The 13851-nt window shown below is 37.2% G+C and overlaps 1 protein-coding gene across 11 annotated transcripts in view; it reads left to right on the top strand.

The window, feature by feature from the left end:
* The window catches only part of Tasor (transcription activation suppressor), a 75718-nt gene that overhangs the window by 15086 nt on the left and 46781 nt on the right, over positions 1 to 13851 (top strand). For 10 of the 11 annotated variants that reach the window (XR_013042137.1, XR_013042139.1, XR_013042138.1 and 7 more), the window contains exons 4-11: positions 815 to 887; positions 1296 to 1387; positions 2008 to 2169; positions 6943 to 7067; positions 9461 to 9492; positions 10136 to 10241; positions 11741 to 11844; positions 11926 to 12029. Coding sequence is in view for 7 of the 11 variants with exons in the window: in XM_076544107.1 (XP_076400222.1) it covers positions 815 to 887; positions 1296 to 1387; positions 2008 to 2169; positions 6943 to 7067; positions 9461 to 9492; positions 10136 to 10241; positions 11741 to 11844; positions 11926 to 12029 (798 nt within the window). In the remaining 4 variants the exon portion in view is untranslated. The remainder of the gene's footprint in view (positions 1 to 814; positions 888 to 1295; positions 1388 to 2007; positions 2170 to 6942; positions 7068 to 9460; positions 9493 to 10135; positions 10242 to 11740; positions 11845 to 11925; positions 12030 to 13851) is intronic. The other variant, XM_076544111.1, reaches the window with a different exon arrangement.

Raw genomic sequence — 13851 nt, forward strand, 5'->3', positions numbered from 1 at the left:
GTTGTTTTTTTTGTTTTGTTTTGTTTTTTGAGGTAAGATTGTTCTTGAACTTGGGGGTATTTTGCTTTCAGCCATCTGTGGTTCTAGGCATTCACCGTAACCTAATGTTTTTATTGACATATAAGTAGAAGAAATGATTCAGTGGGGCAAAGTATATGTTTTGAAATTTCTTTTTCAAATGTAATTGTTTCTCTGATCGTTTTTGTTTCTTCTCTTAGAACATGCTTGATTAAACATTTTCTTTTATGAAAACAAGATTGTCTTATATAATGCGGACTATATTCTTATAGCCATTTTTTTCCCCTTTAATTAAAAGTAGTGGTTAACTTTCTCTTTAGATATTTTGCTTGGGGCTGGAGAAGTGGTTCAGAGGTTAAGAATACTTGCTGCTGCTCTTCAAGAGGACCTGAGTTCCATTCCCAGCACCCATATTAGTCAGCTCACAAGTGCCTGTAACTCCAGCTCCAGAGATTGCCCTCTTTTGCCCTCTTTTCCACTGCCCTCTTTTGGTGTTTGAGGGTACTGCCACACACAAATACATATTGCACATGAATAAGAGTATTAAAAATCTTAAAATATTTTTCTGGTCTTAATTTTCTTTTGTTTATGACAGTATCTGCCACAAGTAGCATAAATAAAGATAAGTTTCTGATAGGATTACCTAAGAAATTTAAACAAGTTTTACATTAATACATAATAATTACCTGACATTTGTGTGTAAAATTTCTGTAAGGTATAGTTTATAAGATTACATTTTGAAATTTTATAAATTTTTCTTGTTATGATTTCAAACTGAAATGTTTTGTTTACTTAGGTTCAAAGCATATGTGAAAAAGGATTGCAGGTGGGCCAGTCCAAAATAACTATTCTGGGCAGTCCTTCCATGGGTAATTTTTTTTTTTGTTTTTCATTTATACTCAACTACTATGAAGTTGCCATTTAAAACTCTTAATGTAATCTGCTTATAGTCACTAATAAATCTGTATGTTTCTTATATTTTCAAACAAGGAGACTAGTATTAAGTTCTGAAATGTAATGCTGATTTTATTTCTTTGTTTCTGATTTTGCATACTTCTAATTGATCAAATATCACTATTTAAAATGTTTATTCTGGCCAAAATGATTTTGAAAAACGTGATTAATTTCATGTTTTACTCTGGTTTAAGCATCAGCTATCTCTCCTGTCTCTAGTATTGCTTTTAAAAAGTTGCCACACCTCCATTTTTATTATTGGTTAAATATTTTGATTAAAAAAACAAACCTAATTGTTTAAATTGTTTTTCTTTTTCTGTTAGGTGTATACCTGTGTAGATATGCAGATCTCTTACAGGCTAATCCTTTGGAAGCTGGGGCAGTGGGTGATGTTGTTATTTTTAAAATAATGAAGGTAATTTTCACTTTTATTTGTATATATCAAAGATAACATTTAACATTCAATTTTAAGTGTTCTCATGACTTTAGGAGTTTTTGAATTAAAAGTCTGTATTTGGTGGTATATGAAGATACTCTAGACTCTTTAGAGTAATTGATTTGCGATCTTTTTTATGTTTATTTATTAATATAATGTATGTGGGTGTGGGTGCACATGTCACAGGATACATGTGAAGATGAGAGGAAGACTTGGGGAGTTGGGGGAGCTAGTTCTTCCTTCAACTTTGTGGATCCTGAGAATCAAACTCAGGTCATCAGGCTTGGTGTTTTTTACCTGCTGAACTGTCTCACTGGTCTCTCTCTCTCATTCACACTCCCTCTCCCTCCCTCCCTTCCTCCCTCCCTCCCTTCCTCCCTCCCTCTCTCTCTCTCTCTTTCACACACACACACACACACACACACACACACACACACACACACACACAACTGTTTTCTGAAGAAAATAATGGGGGAAAAATGTAACGTGTTGATAATATAAGTAGGTAAATAGTTTAATAGCACTTGTATTTCCTTATTATAATAGCGTATAGTAAAAATGATGTTAAACGGATACTTAAAATATTTTCTTTATTTTAGGGTAAAATAAAGAGTGTTTATGATCCTCTGAGTGTAAAAAGCTTGGAACCTATGTTAAGTAAAAATGCTTTGGATCCTACACCAAAGCATGAATGTCATGTGTCTAAAAATGCCAGTAGAATTACATCCCTTTTGGCTTACAGAGCCTATGAGCTTACTCAGGTATGTATTTGGATCCATTTTAATGTGACAGATTTATTGTATTTATGTGTGTCTGTCTCCCAGTGTGTGCATACAGGAAGCCAAAGGAAAGGGGATCAGATCAGATAAGAGCTGGAGTTATGGGATGCTCACCTGGCTTGTTAAGAGGGTACTGGGATCTAAACTCGGGTCCTCAGGATCAAGCAAGCAAGCACTTTTAACTGTGAACCATCTCTCCAGCATCACCTTACTACATCTTTTTTTTTTTGTTTTTTTGTTTTTTTTTTTCTTCTTCGAGACAGAGTTTCTCTGTGTAGCTTTGGAGCCTGTCCTGGAACTCACTCTGTAGACCAGGCTGGCCTTGAATTTACAGAGATCCACCTGCCTCTGCCTCCCGAGTGCTGGGATCAAAGGCGTGTACCACCACTGCCCGGCTTATTACATGTTGAAATGCCTGCATTTCAGGACCCTAGAAAAATCTTGTTGGTGAATAAAATACCATTTGTTTTTCAAAGTAAAGGTGACTATCTTAAATCACAATACTTGGTTTGTTCTATTGATGTATAAGAATACAAATTTAAGAGTATATTTTTAAGCCTTACCAGATATACAGAAAACTATATATATGTTCTCTTTTCTAAAAAAAATTTTTTTTGAGACAAAGTCTCAGTATGTATCTCTGAGCTCTTTATGTAGATCAGGCTGGCCTTGAACTCACAAAGATCTTTTTGCCCTGCCTGCCTAGTGCTGGCATTAAAGCTATGTACTGACATGGTCAGTTTTTTTTTTTTTTTTTTTTTTTTTCGAGACAGGGTTTCTTTGTGTAGCTTTGCGCCTTTCCTGGGACTCACTTGGTAGCCCAGGCTGGCCTTGAACTCACAGAGATCCGCCTGCCTCTGCCTCCTGAGTGCTGGGATTAAAGGCGTGCGCCACCACCGCCCGGCTGACATGGTCAGTTTTTTGTTGATGAAGTTTGTTTGGAGTTTTATGGGACAAGGTCTCACTATGTAGCCTTGGTTGGCTTAGTAGTCCAGACTGGCCTCAGATTCACTGAGAGATCTCTTTTGCCTCAGCCTCTTAAATGTTTGGATTAAAGGTGTGTGCCACTACACTAGGCTACTTTTTTTTGATACAGGGTCTTAGGTATTAGAGGCTGTCCCTGAGCTCTTTCCTGATATTCCTGTTTCTACTGTCTGGCTTTTTTTTTTTTTTTTTTTTAATACTAGGTCTTGTTATATAGCTTAGGCTGACCTCAAACTCATGATCCTCTTGTCTTATCCCCCTCAGTACTGGGAAAATCATGAGTTCTAGGCCAGACTGTTTTTCTTGCTCTCAGCATTCCTTAGTTGTAGTTTTGTCTAGGTTTGAGGCCTGTGAGCTTTCCCCATTAATAAGCATGTGAAAGGTGTGTAACTAATGGATTGTATGTGAAAAGTAGTGATGCCAGCTTATTAAATTTTAAAATTTTTGTGCAATATATATATTATTGTTTTCCCTTCCTCAACTCCAAAATCTTTCCTACCTTTCTACCTACCCAACTACATTTTCTTTCTCCAAAAATAAATAGATAAATAAACAAACAAAAAAAGACAGAAATTACCAAACTAAAACAAATGCATACAAAAAGCAAGGGCTCTGTTTTTTTGTTGAACAACTACTCTTAGGCATGGGACCTACTCTGGAGTTGATATAATACACAGTGTTTTTCCATTGGAGAAAATTGATTTTCCCCTTTTTAGCAGGTATCAATTGCAAATAGCTTCTTATTTAGGGGTGGTACTTTGTGTCTACTTCCCCTTCTTTATTCTGGGATTTTTATATGGTTTGAACTTGTGTAGGTCTTATGTGTGAGTTCATATGAGTATCAACCCTGTTTTGGCTAAGTGATTCTGTTTCCTTGGAGTCATCTACCATTTCTGTCTCTTACAATCTTTGTGCCGCCTCTTAGCATAGATCCTTGAGTGGGGAAGAGTTTGATAAAGACATCCCATTTAGGACTGAATGCTACAAAGTATCTCATTCTCTACACATTGTCCAGCTGTGGGTCTCTGTTAATCCCCATCTACAAGAAGCATCTCTTGAGAGTTGAGTGATGCACTGATCTATGGGTATAGTAGTATGTCATTAGGAGTCATTTTACTAATGTGTTCACTTAGCAGAGTAATAGTAGTATCGAGGACTTCGGGGGGTCCAGCCCCTCGATAGTCCCCTCCCAGGGTCCGGGAAGAATCTACAACCAGCTGATAATTAATCTTTAATGGGAAGAAATGAATCTATGTACACGAAACTCCTTAGTCCATATACTTTATTATTCTGTGACAGTTACAAGCTTATATTCTGCTTTCATATTTAGGTCATCTTTAGCCTGATTTCTCTCTACACTTGTCTGCGATCCCCTCTAGGTTCTATCTTAATTCCTTCATCTTAGTTCTGGCCCTTCTAGGTTCTCATCTATCTAGTTCTTTCCCCTATCAGCTCCCGTCTCCTTCTCTCTCATCTGGCTCTTCCTCATCTTGTTCTTCCCCATCTGGCTCTTCCTCATCTTCCATCTCGTTCCTCTTGTCCTCTCTTCTAGCCCTTCAATCTAGTTCTTCCCCATCTCAGTTCGTTGCTCTCAAGTTCTTACCCATCTAGTTCTTCCATTCTCTTCTCTCTTCTCCTCCCATGCCCTGGAAGTCTCAGTATATATAGGGAGGGTCCGAGCTAAATTGTGTAAAGCTATTACTTAATGTCCACCTCTCCTAGGTGGTGTCTCCTTGTCGAATTTACTGTAAGTCAGGAGACTTGCATGTGGGCTGTTATCATTGTTAGTCCACCTGGGACTAACAATGGGCGCCCACCTGGGTGGTGTTTCCTGTAGTCCTTGAAAGTGGCCAAGGGAGATAATCTGATTCCAGAGAAAGCCTTTCCTGAGGCTGTTCTCCAAATACCTGGAATGTGTATGTCCAGAGAGTGATCAGTCTACACTGTTAGCCCTTCTTAGGGAAAAGTTAATTGGGAAAATTATGAAGGCACACATGATTTTCATAACAGAAGACAGCTGATATATAACAAGCCAAGTAACACCAAAAACTCCTTGGGATTTGGCTTCCTCTGGAGGAATTCCCTGATTCCTCCAGGTAGTGACTTTGCCATAACCAGCTGAGTTCTTATGATATATTCCTGCGGCCCGCAGCATAGTAGTAGGTTTTCCACTAGGGCCCATGACTTATTTAGTCTCAGGTTCTTGGCCACTTTAGCAGTCATAGGGTTCCATCTCATGGAGGGGGCCTTAAATCCAATAGAAAAACGTTTGGTTACTCCAATAACATGTGTACCACTATTGCACTAGCATATGTTGCAGGCCGATTGCTGTTGTAGGTCAAGGATTTCATAGCTGAGTAATACTGATGATTATTTTCCTCTTCTAGTAGCGTGCATAGTACCTTCCAGCACCATGTGTGCTGGTTGGTAGGAGTTGAAGCTCGTTAGTTGGGCACCAGCCCAATTTCTGCATGTTTGATGACATAATGTATCAGCAATAGGACCTTATGGTCAGATTGTACAGGGCAACCAGTAACTTTGACAATAGCCTGTGATGTTTGAATGGGTTTGTGGCACTCCTTTGGCCAACTGTTAAGAAGATGTAACCTGTTATTGGCCCTGGGGGTTTTACTTGGTGGCATAAGATGTCTAGTTGTGGGCATTGTCCTCTTCCATTATATAGTGAACCTTTTTGTTGGGGCTGGACAGATGGCAGATCAGTTAAGATCCTTGACTACTTTTGGAGAGGGTCTGAATTTGTTTGTCAGCACCACATGACAGTTCACAAATGTCTGTAACTCCAGTTCCAAGGGATCAGATGCCTTCTGGCTTCCTCAGGCAGCAGGCAGGCAAGTGGTGCCCAGACAGACGTATGTAGGCAAATACTCATAAACATAAAATAATAACAAAATTTTTCTGCAGTATTTGTGGAAAATAGTTTGTTGGCTCTTTGTTGAATTGTCTTTGGCTGGGGGTTTTAACCAAAATTATTCACAAAAGGCATCAGGAACTTCCTTAATTCACTCCTTTTAGATAATAGTGTTGTTGGTAGGCTTGAAGTATAGTTAGTAACTGGGTTTTCTAGAACTTATAAACCAGAGCTTTATATGTATATACACACAAATATATATATATATATATATATATATATATATATATATATATTTATTTATTTATTTATTTATTTATTTTAAAAAGTGTTTTGGAAGTATTTTGAGAAAAATAACATTATTGAAATCAGTAATTTCCCAGAGAAAAGGACTTGATTATAGGCTCAGGCATTCTTTCTCAGTTTTCTACAGTCAGAAAACTCCAGCATGATAACTGTCATAAATGGGGCGGGAAAGGGCTTTTGTCGTCTTCTTTTGCACACTTTCTTTGCTTCATTCTTTGCAACTGAGTTCTTGTTTTGTTTTCTTTTGCACTAACACAAAAAATGATACTTAATATTGGTTGAAATTTTGTCCTTAGTATTTTTTACTTTTTTAATCAAGTTGCCTTTTCTGGGCTGACCTAGTTCAGGCTATATTTTATTTTATTTTCATTAGGAAGTTAATTGCACATTCCTTTTGTCAACGCTTCAGAAGTAAACTTCTGGGATCTGGTACATAAAATACATAGCAAGTACAATTTTTTTGTTTTGGTTAAGTGGATAAGCTCAAGGAAGTTTCTTTGCCACCAGAGTTGCTTAAAGGTTTTTAATAAAATAAATATATCTTCTCTACTATTTGCCTATTCTGAAATGTTAATTTTGTGCTTTCTTATTTTTAGTATTATTTTTATGAGTATGGCTTTGATGAACTAAGACGGAGACCAAGACATGTTTGTCCATATGCAGTTGTGTCTTTTACTTACAAAGATGATATACAAACTCCAAAGTTTGTGTCTTCACTGAGGTAAGACAATTTTACACAGAGAAATTGTTCAGAAGCTTCCATTGATCTCTTCAACCTTTTTTGACATTAAATAGATGTTTTCATGTTCATGGTAAGTATGAAGGATGACTATTACTTTGGAAACAGGAACTAAAATTTGCTTTTATTCACCTAGCTAAATTGTGGGGCTTTTTCTTTTTCTTTTTGGTTTACGTGTACTTTGACATTTTAACTCGTTGTGGTATATGCCTGTACTCCCAGCACTTAGGACATAGAGGTCAGCCTTGGCTATCCAGTGAATTTGAAGCCATCTTCTTTTCGTGAGTTCCTGCCTTCCCCAAACAGAAATTTTGTTTAATTTTGTTTAGAAACTCTTAAAAATTGAGTTTCTAAAGCCGGGCGGTGATGGTGCATGCCTTTAATCCCAGCACTTGGGAGGCAGAGCCAGGCGGATCTCTGTGAGGTTGAGGCCAGCCTGGTCTACAGAGTGAGGTCCAGGACAGGCTCCAAAGCTACACAAAGAAACCCTGTCTGGAAAACAACACCAAAAAAGATGAGTTTCTCTAAAGCTGTGTCCCAAACCAATGAACTATTTAATGGAATGCCTAGACATTCCTAGTCTTAAGAATCAGGTGATAATTATTTTCTTTTTGAGTTCATAAACACACTTAAAGTAACTTTTCTAACTATTTAAAAAAACAAAAACAAAAACACATATCTTAAATGATACATATCTTTAAGGATGCTTTTTTTCCCCCTAGGGTGATCTCTCGGTTTTTAAAGTCAAATGTGCTTGTTGAGAAAAGGAGTACTCTTTTTGGATATAGAGTTGTATTGTATACTATAGCCCAGGCTGTCTTGGAGTTTACTATAGCTTAGGTTTAAGATTGAGAATATCCTGCCTCGGCCTCTTGAGTGCTGGTATGAGCTACCAAGTCCTACTGATACAGCACTTCTGTTTTGTTTTTTCCCCCACATTAATAAGCTCTCAAAACCTCGACAAGTACTAGTTCATTAATACAGAGATGAGTGTGTGTCTCACTTTTGCTTAATGTGTATGAATGCTGACATACACATTTACTGTAGCATTTTTTTCATAGATGGTCTTTAAAGGACATACCACTTATAAATGAGTCATATCCCTGAAAGTAGCGACTGTTAATTTTCTTTCTTTCCCTCCCTCTCCATCTCTCTGTGTGTATGTGTGTGTTTGTGTGTCTGTCTGTCCTTTCTTTTTGTTTGGTTTTTCGAGACAGGGTTTCTCTGTAGTTTTGGTGCCTGTCCTGGATCTTGCTCTGTAGCTCAGGCTGGCCTCGAACTCACAGAGATCTGTCTGGCTCTGCCTCCCGAGTGCTGGGATTAAAGGCATGCGCCACCATTGCCCGGCATCTTCTTTCTTTTGGTACAAACTCTGTAGCCATGGCTGTCTTAGAACTTGCTATATAGACCAGACTGGTCTCAAACTTAGAGAGATCCACCTTCCTCTTCCTCCTGAATGTTTGAGAGTGCTTGGCTCTTTTCCTACTTTTTTGAATCCCTTCTGTTGACCCCTAGATTGTCTCAAACAAGCACTGATGGATGAAACAGCCATCCTGTACTATGAGTGTACCATGAGGACTTTAGCTTCAGGACCCCACGTTTGCTGGTCTTCCTTTTCCCCAGTTATTGCATAGCTATTTCTTAGGATTCCTCTAGCCTTTCCTGTCGTTGGGTGTTCTCTGGTTTGTTTGTTGTTGTTGTTGTTTTTCTTTTAAACTCTTGTACTGGTCTTTTCTGTGTAGCTCTTGAAACCATCATCATCTAAGAAACTCTACTTGTTGATAATTAACTTTCTTCATCATTAGATTGTCATTTGTTTGAAATAAGGGACTGTGTTCCGTTTATACTTCGAATTCTGTTACCTAGAATTGTGCCTAGTAATTAATAAGAGCTTAAAGTTAAATATTTATTAAGTGACTAAGAATGTAATTTATATAGACAGGCTGTTTTTTCTTATTTTTTCCTATATCATTTTCAACATATAGTCGACAGAGGTATTAACAGTCTTATGTCTGCTAATGGATACTTTTTGAAATATAAAACAGCTCTCATAAATTTTGGCAAATACAGTAATAGAACAGTAAGTACTTCTAAGATTTAGGTTTACTAAATTTTGTAAAGAATAAGTTTTTCTTACTTGGAAGAATTTTGTTCTCTTCTATAGTTCCGTTGGAAATGGCACTCACAGGTTGGTGCTTTAGTTTAGTTTAAATTGCTTGCTGTATATGTGTAAGGTGATGGGTTCCATCCCCAGCACTGGAAAATACAACAGCAACAACAAAAACACAGACAGTATGTCAGGGTCCTAAATGTTAACTTTCATGTTGTTTCCAATCAGTAATAATTTTCCTTTCTTTTTAAAAAATTATTTGTAGATCTAACAGCTTTAATGCAGATAGAAACATAGGTAAGAGTCTTATTTTTTTTACTTTCATAAGTTGCAAATATAAACAGTGGAAGATTAATAAGTTCAGTGTTTTGTTTTATTTTCATAATAAAAATATGAAATAAAGCAAGTGAAGGTCATGTTATAATGTTGTAGCATCAGTACTTGATCATTCAAACATAAGGACTCCTTTTAGAAGATGCTACTGCTTCTGAAGGTGGACCAGAATTTCTAGCACTTGGAATTGGGGGAAAAAATGGGTTTTACAATTGAATACTTTAAAAGCATTATATTCACCAGAGGTTTTTAATTTTGATAAAGAAAATTTAAAACTACTACTTTTTAAGTTTCTTTATCACAAGAAAAAATAAACAGAAGAGAGGAGACATTAACCAGGTTTAATATAGTCTCCTTTGGGACAGTGTATTGTTTGTTTTGCTTCTAATGAGGGCACTTAGACAGATTGGATGTTCTTTAAAGTTGGAATGGTTTTTTGTTAAAGGGAAAAAGATACCTGAAACTAAAATTTTGAACCTTTCCCTGAAGGGCATGTCACTTCTATGTTTATTTTGTATTTAAACCTTATTTCTAGATACTTTTCATTTCTAGAAAATATTTACCGTCTGGGCCATCAAGCAACTGGGCTCTTGTTTCTTTTGTTTAGAAAAATTTAACTACACCTTGTGGAAAGGACAACTTTTGAATAAAGGAAAGCTTCTATGTTATATTTCTTTGAGGTCGGCCACTCGTGCCTTTTTGCCTGTCAAGCTGTAAGTATATTACATTAAAATAAAATAGTGGGGAGGGGCTGAGGGAGGGTCATGGGGAAGGAGAGTAAATGAGAACAAAGCATAATGACAACTTAAAAATTAAAAAGGAAATAGTGATTGACAGTTAAGAAGACAGTTTCTTCTTTAGTTTCTTGTTTGTTTCTTTTTAAAAAATTGTTTGAAATTACCTTACTCTGGATTGGAATTCACTGTATATCCCAGGCAGTATTTGTTGCTTCAGCCTCATGTGTGATAGGATTATAGATATGCACCACCATTCCTGGCGTGCTTACTATTTATTTTTTTCAATATTAAATTTTACTGTGGTCCATAAAAACTTAAATGTAAATGTTAATTTTTCTCTAAAATGGTTGCTTCTGTAACTTCAGGAAGTTAATTGGCAAACAAGCTCTGGTTCTCTATTTTGAAGATGACTAGTCAGGTGGATAGTCTATCCTGAGTGGTTTTAAGTCTGAAAGATGAGTTTAAATTTTATTCTACTTAGATATATTTACCAGTTTGTATATAATAGACTTAAAAGTTGACCAATTTTAGCTACATATGGTGGAACATACTTATAATCTCAGTACGTGGGAGGCTCAAGCAGAGGATCTTGAGTTCAGAGGTACTCTTGGCTGCATTGTGAGTTCTAGACCTGTGATGCAAACCATAGCACAACTTGCTTCAAAACAAAGAAAGGGGGTGGTGGTGGTTAAACATTTCTTTGTTGAAAAGAGCTTTGATGTGGTAAGTTTGTGTGTGTGTGTGTGTGTGTGTGTGTGTGTGTGTGTGTGTGTGTGTGTGTGTAGTTTATAGTTTATGATTCATATGACATATATTAGAATTAAAAGTTGATTGTTAATATGCAGAAGATAGTGTAATGCTTGAAGATATAGGTCAGTGGTAGAATGCTTGCCTGCTGTACAACCCTTGGGTTTGATCCTCAGCATCTCTAAAAGAAAAGAAGAGCTATGCCAGCTCATACTGTAACTGTGAATGACAACTATCTATTCTTTTCCTTAGTAAAGTTGGCATGAAGGATTAGCTTCTGATTAAGGATGTAAGGTTGGCGATATTGCCATTTGCTACTTACCTGAGTGTAGATACCTGAGCTTTCTATATCAGGTCCTCTTTAGAATGAGGGTTAAACTATTAATAAATTTATCCCATCAGGTATATTTTATTTTGTTGACCTTGAGGTAAAGTCTAATGTAGCATCTGGTTGCAAATTCACTGTGTAGCAGAGGATAACCTTTAACCTGTGATTCCTCCTGCCTTCTCCACCTCCCAAATGCTGGCATTACAGGGATGTGCCACCACACCTGGTTTATATGATACTGGAGATTAAGCTCAGGGCCTTCTGTGTGCTAGGCAAGCACTGAACCAACTGAGCTGCATCTCCAGCCCCCACCCTCATTAAGTATATTTCAATGTGTCTGATAACATTGCTAGAGTTAAAAGTGCAGGTATGCCAAACATACTCTTATATTTTCTTTCAGTCCTGAGAAGTTAGATGTTGAAACAGTTATGAGTATTGATTGTTTGAAACAGAAAATTCCTCCTGCATTGCTTTATAAAGACACATACTTGGGTCCTAATGAAGGTAAAGTAATTTCATTTTACTAAAATATGCAAGAAGCAGACCTGATTTGATATTTTACTGTGTATTTTTTCTTTGTATCAGTTTTAAAGAATGGGATGTATTGTAGCCTTTATGAAGTTGTCGAAAAGACAAGAATTGGAAGTAACATGGAGTGTTTACTGCAAAAACTGGAGAAAGAAAAACTTGTGAGTGAAAAGCTTTAAATATTTCCATTATCCCTTGAAAATACTATATTAATAAGTTACCATATTTCAGTTTATTTTTGCCTCTGGAAGTCCTACAAGGTCTCTGTTGGGTGCTCTCATTTAGTTAATAGTATTTTACTGTTAGTACTTTTTTACTTTGGAGACAAGCTCTTGCTGTGTAGTCTTGGCTGGCTTGGAGTTGGCTATGTAAAGTAGATATAATACTCTTCCTTTTACCCATGACAGTAGATTTTGTGTAGACCCATTTTTATTAAACAATGTTGTATTGTCAGAAATATTTGTGGAATACTAAATGAGACAAAGAGACTTCTGAATAGTTAATTAATTTGTTGAGGAGAGACATAAGCATTTATCTGAAAAATGTGTTTTTAACTTATGTGTGTGTTTGCATGCATGTATGTATGCACACTGTGTGCATATTTAATGCCTGTGGATGCTAGAAAAGGACTTCAGATCCTGTGAAACTGGAGTTACAGGTGGTCTTGAATCTCTATATAGATACTGGGAATCAAATCAAGTCTTCTGCAAGACCAGAAGGTGCTCCTAATTGCTGAGCCATCTATCCATATCTGCCAGTAGCATATTTACAGATTCAAATATACATCATTAGCTTTTCTTTTGCTTTCTTATTTCTAACTTAATTGCACTGTAATCTGAATAGATGTTAGTTTGATGTTTTCCAGATTTAAGTTCCATGTTTTTTGTTTTTTTTTTTTTTTTTTTGGTTTTTCGAGACAGGGTTTCTCTGCGTAGCTTTGCGCCTTTCCTGGAGCTCACTTGGTAGCCCAGGCTGGCCTCGAACTCACGGAGATCCGCCTGGCTCTGCCTCCCGAGTGCTGGGATTAAAGGCGTGCGCCACCACCGCCCGGCTAAGTTCCATGTTTTTATATGTCTTTTGTTCATAAGTATATATTCCATAATGGTTGAAATGGGACAATTTTTATTTGTTTTGAAAAAAAATGGAGTTTACTAAGAAATTTTTTCATTTGTTTTGAGACATGGTCTTACTATGTAACCCTGGCTGGCTTGGAACTCGTTATGTAGACTGAGCTAATCTTGGTGATCTCTTCCTGCTTCTCCCTACCAAAGGCTGTGATTAGTGGCATATACTACCTCACCTGGTCCAAGAGAAGGTTTTAATATGGGTACAAGTATGGGATTCCTGTCTTGCAAGGTGTTTTCTTGCTGCTGTTAGGAGTGAGAGGCCAGCTTTTAACTAAGTATATATTTTTGGTAGGTTGTCCTTAACTCCCATAGAACTGAACATGGAATCTGGGGCTTCACTTATGCTAGACCAGTACTCCCACAAAGCTGTAATTCCCAGCCCTTTCTTTTTTCTTTTAGATTTTGAGAAAGGATCTGTCTTAAGTTTCTCAGGCTGCCCTTGAACTTGTGATCCTCTTGTCTCAGCCTCCCAAGTAGCTGAGATTACAGGCCTGTGTCATCAGATCTGGCTTTCTGGTTGCTTTTTAGTTTTTATTTTCTCCCTTTCTCACCTCTTCCCTGCCCCTTCCCCTCCGTGTGTGTGTGTGTGTGTGTGTGTGTGTGTGTGTGTGTGTGTATGTGTATGTGAATTAAAGTATCTAGGTAGTAATTTCTTATGTATCTACTTTTTTTTGCGGGGGGGGGGGGGGGTCTGGATTACTGTCTTCATTTCTGGAGAGATTGCTAATTCTCTTTCTGATACCTCTCCTTCATTTTCTGTAGTCTTTATGACCAGGAAGAGGAGTATGTCAGACTTCTTTGTTAACCCCCTGCATTTTTTTTTCTTTTGGCTGGAGATGGCAGGGGGGCAGATTGG

Source organism: Peromyscus maniculatus, chromosome 9 (genome assembly GCF_049852395.1).
Source record: "Peromyscus maniculatus bairdii isolate BWxNUB_F1_BW_parent chromosome 9, HU_Pman_BW_mat_3.1, whole genome shotgun sequence".
Lineage (NCBI taxonomy): Eukaryota > Metazoa > Chordata > Mammalia > Rodentia > Cricetidae > Peromyscus > Peromyscus maniculatus.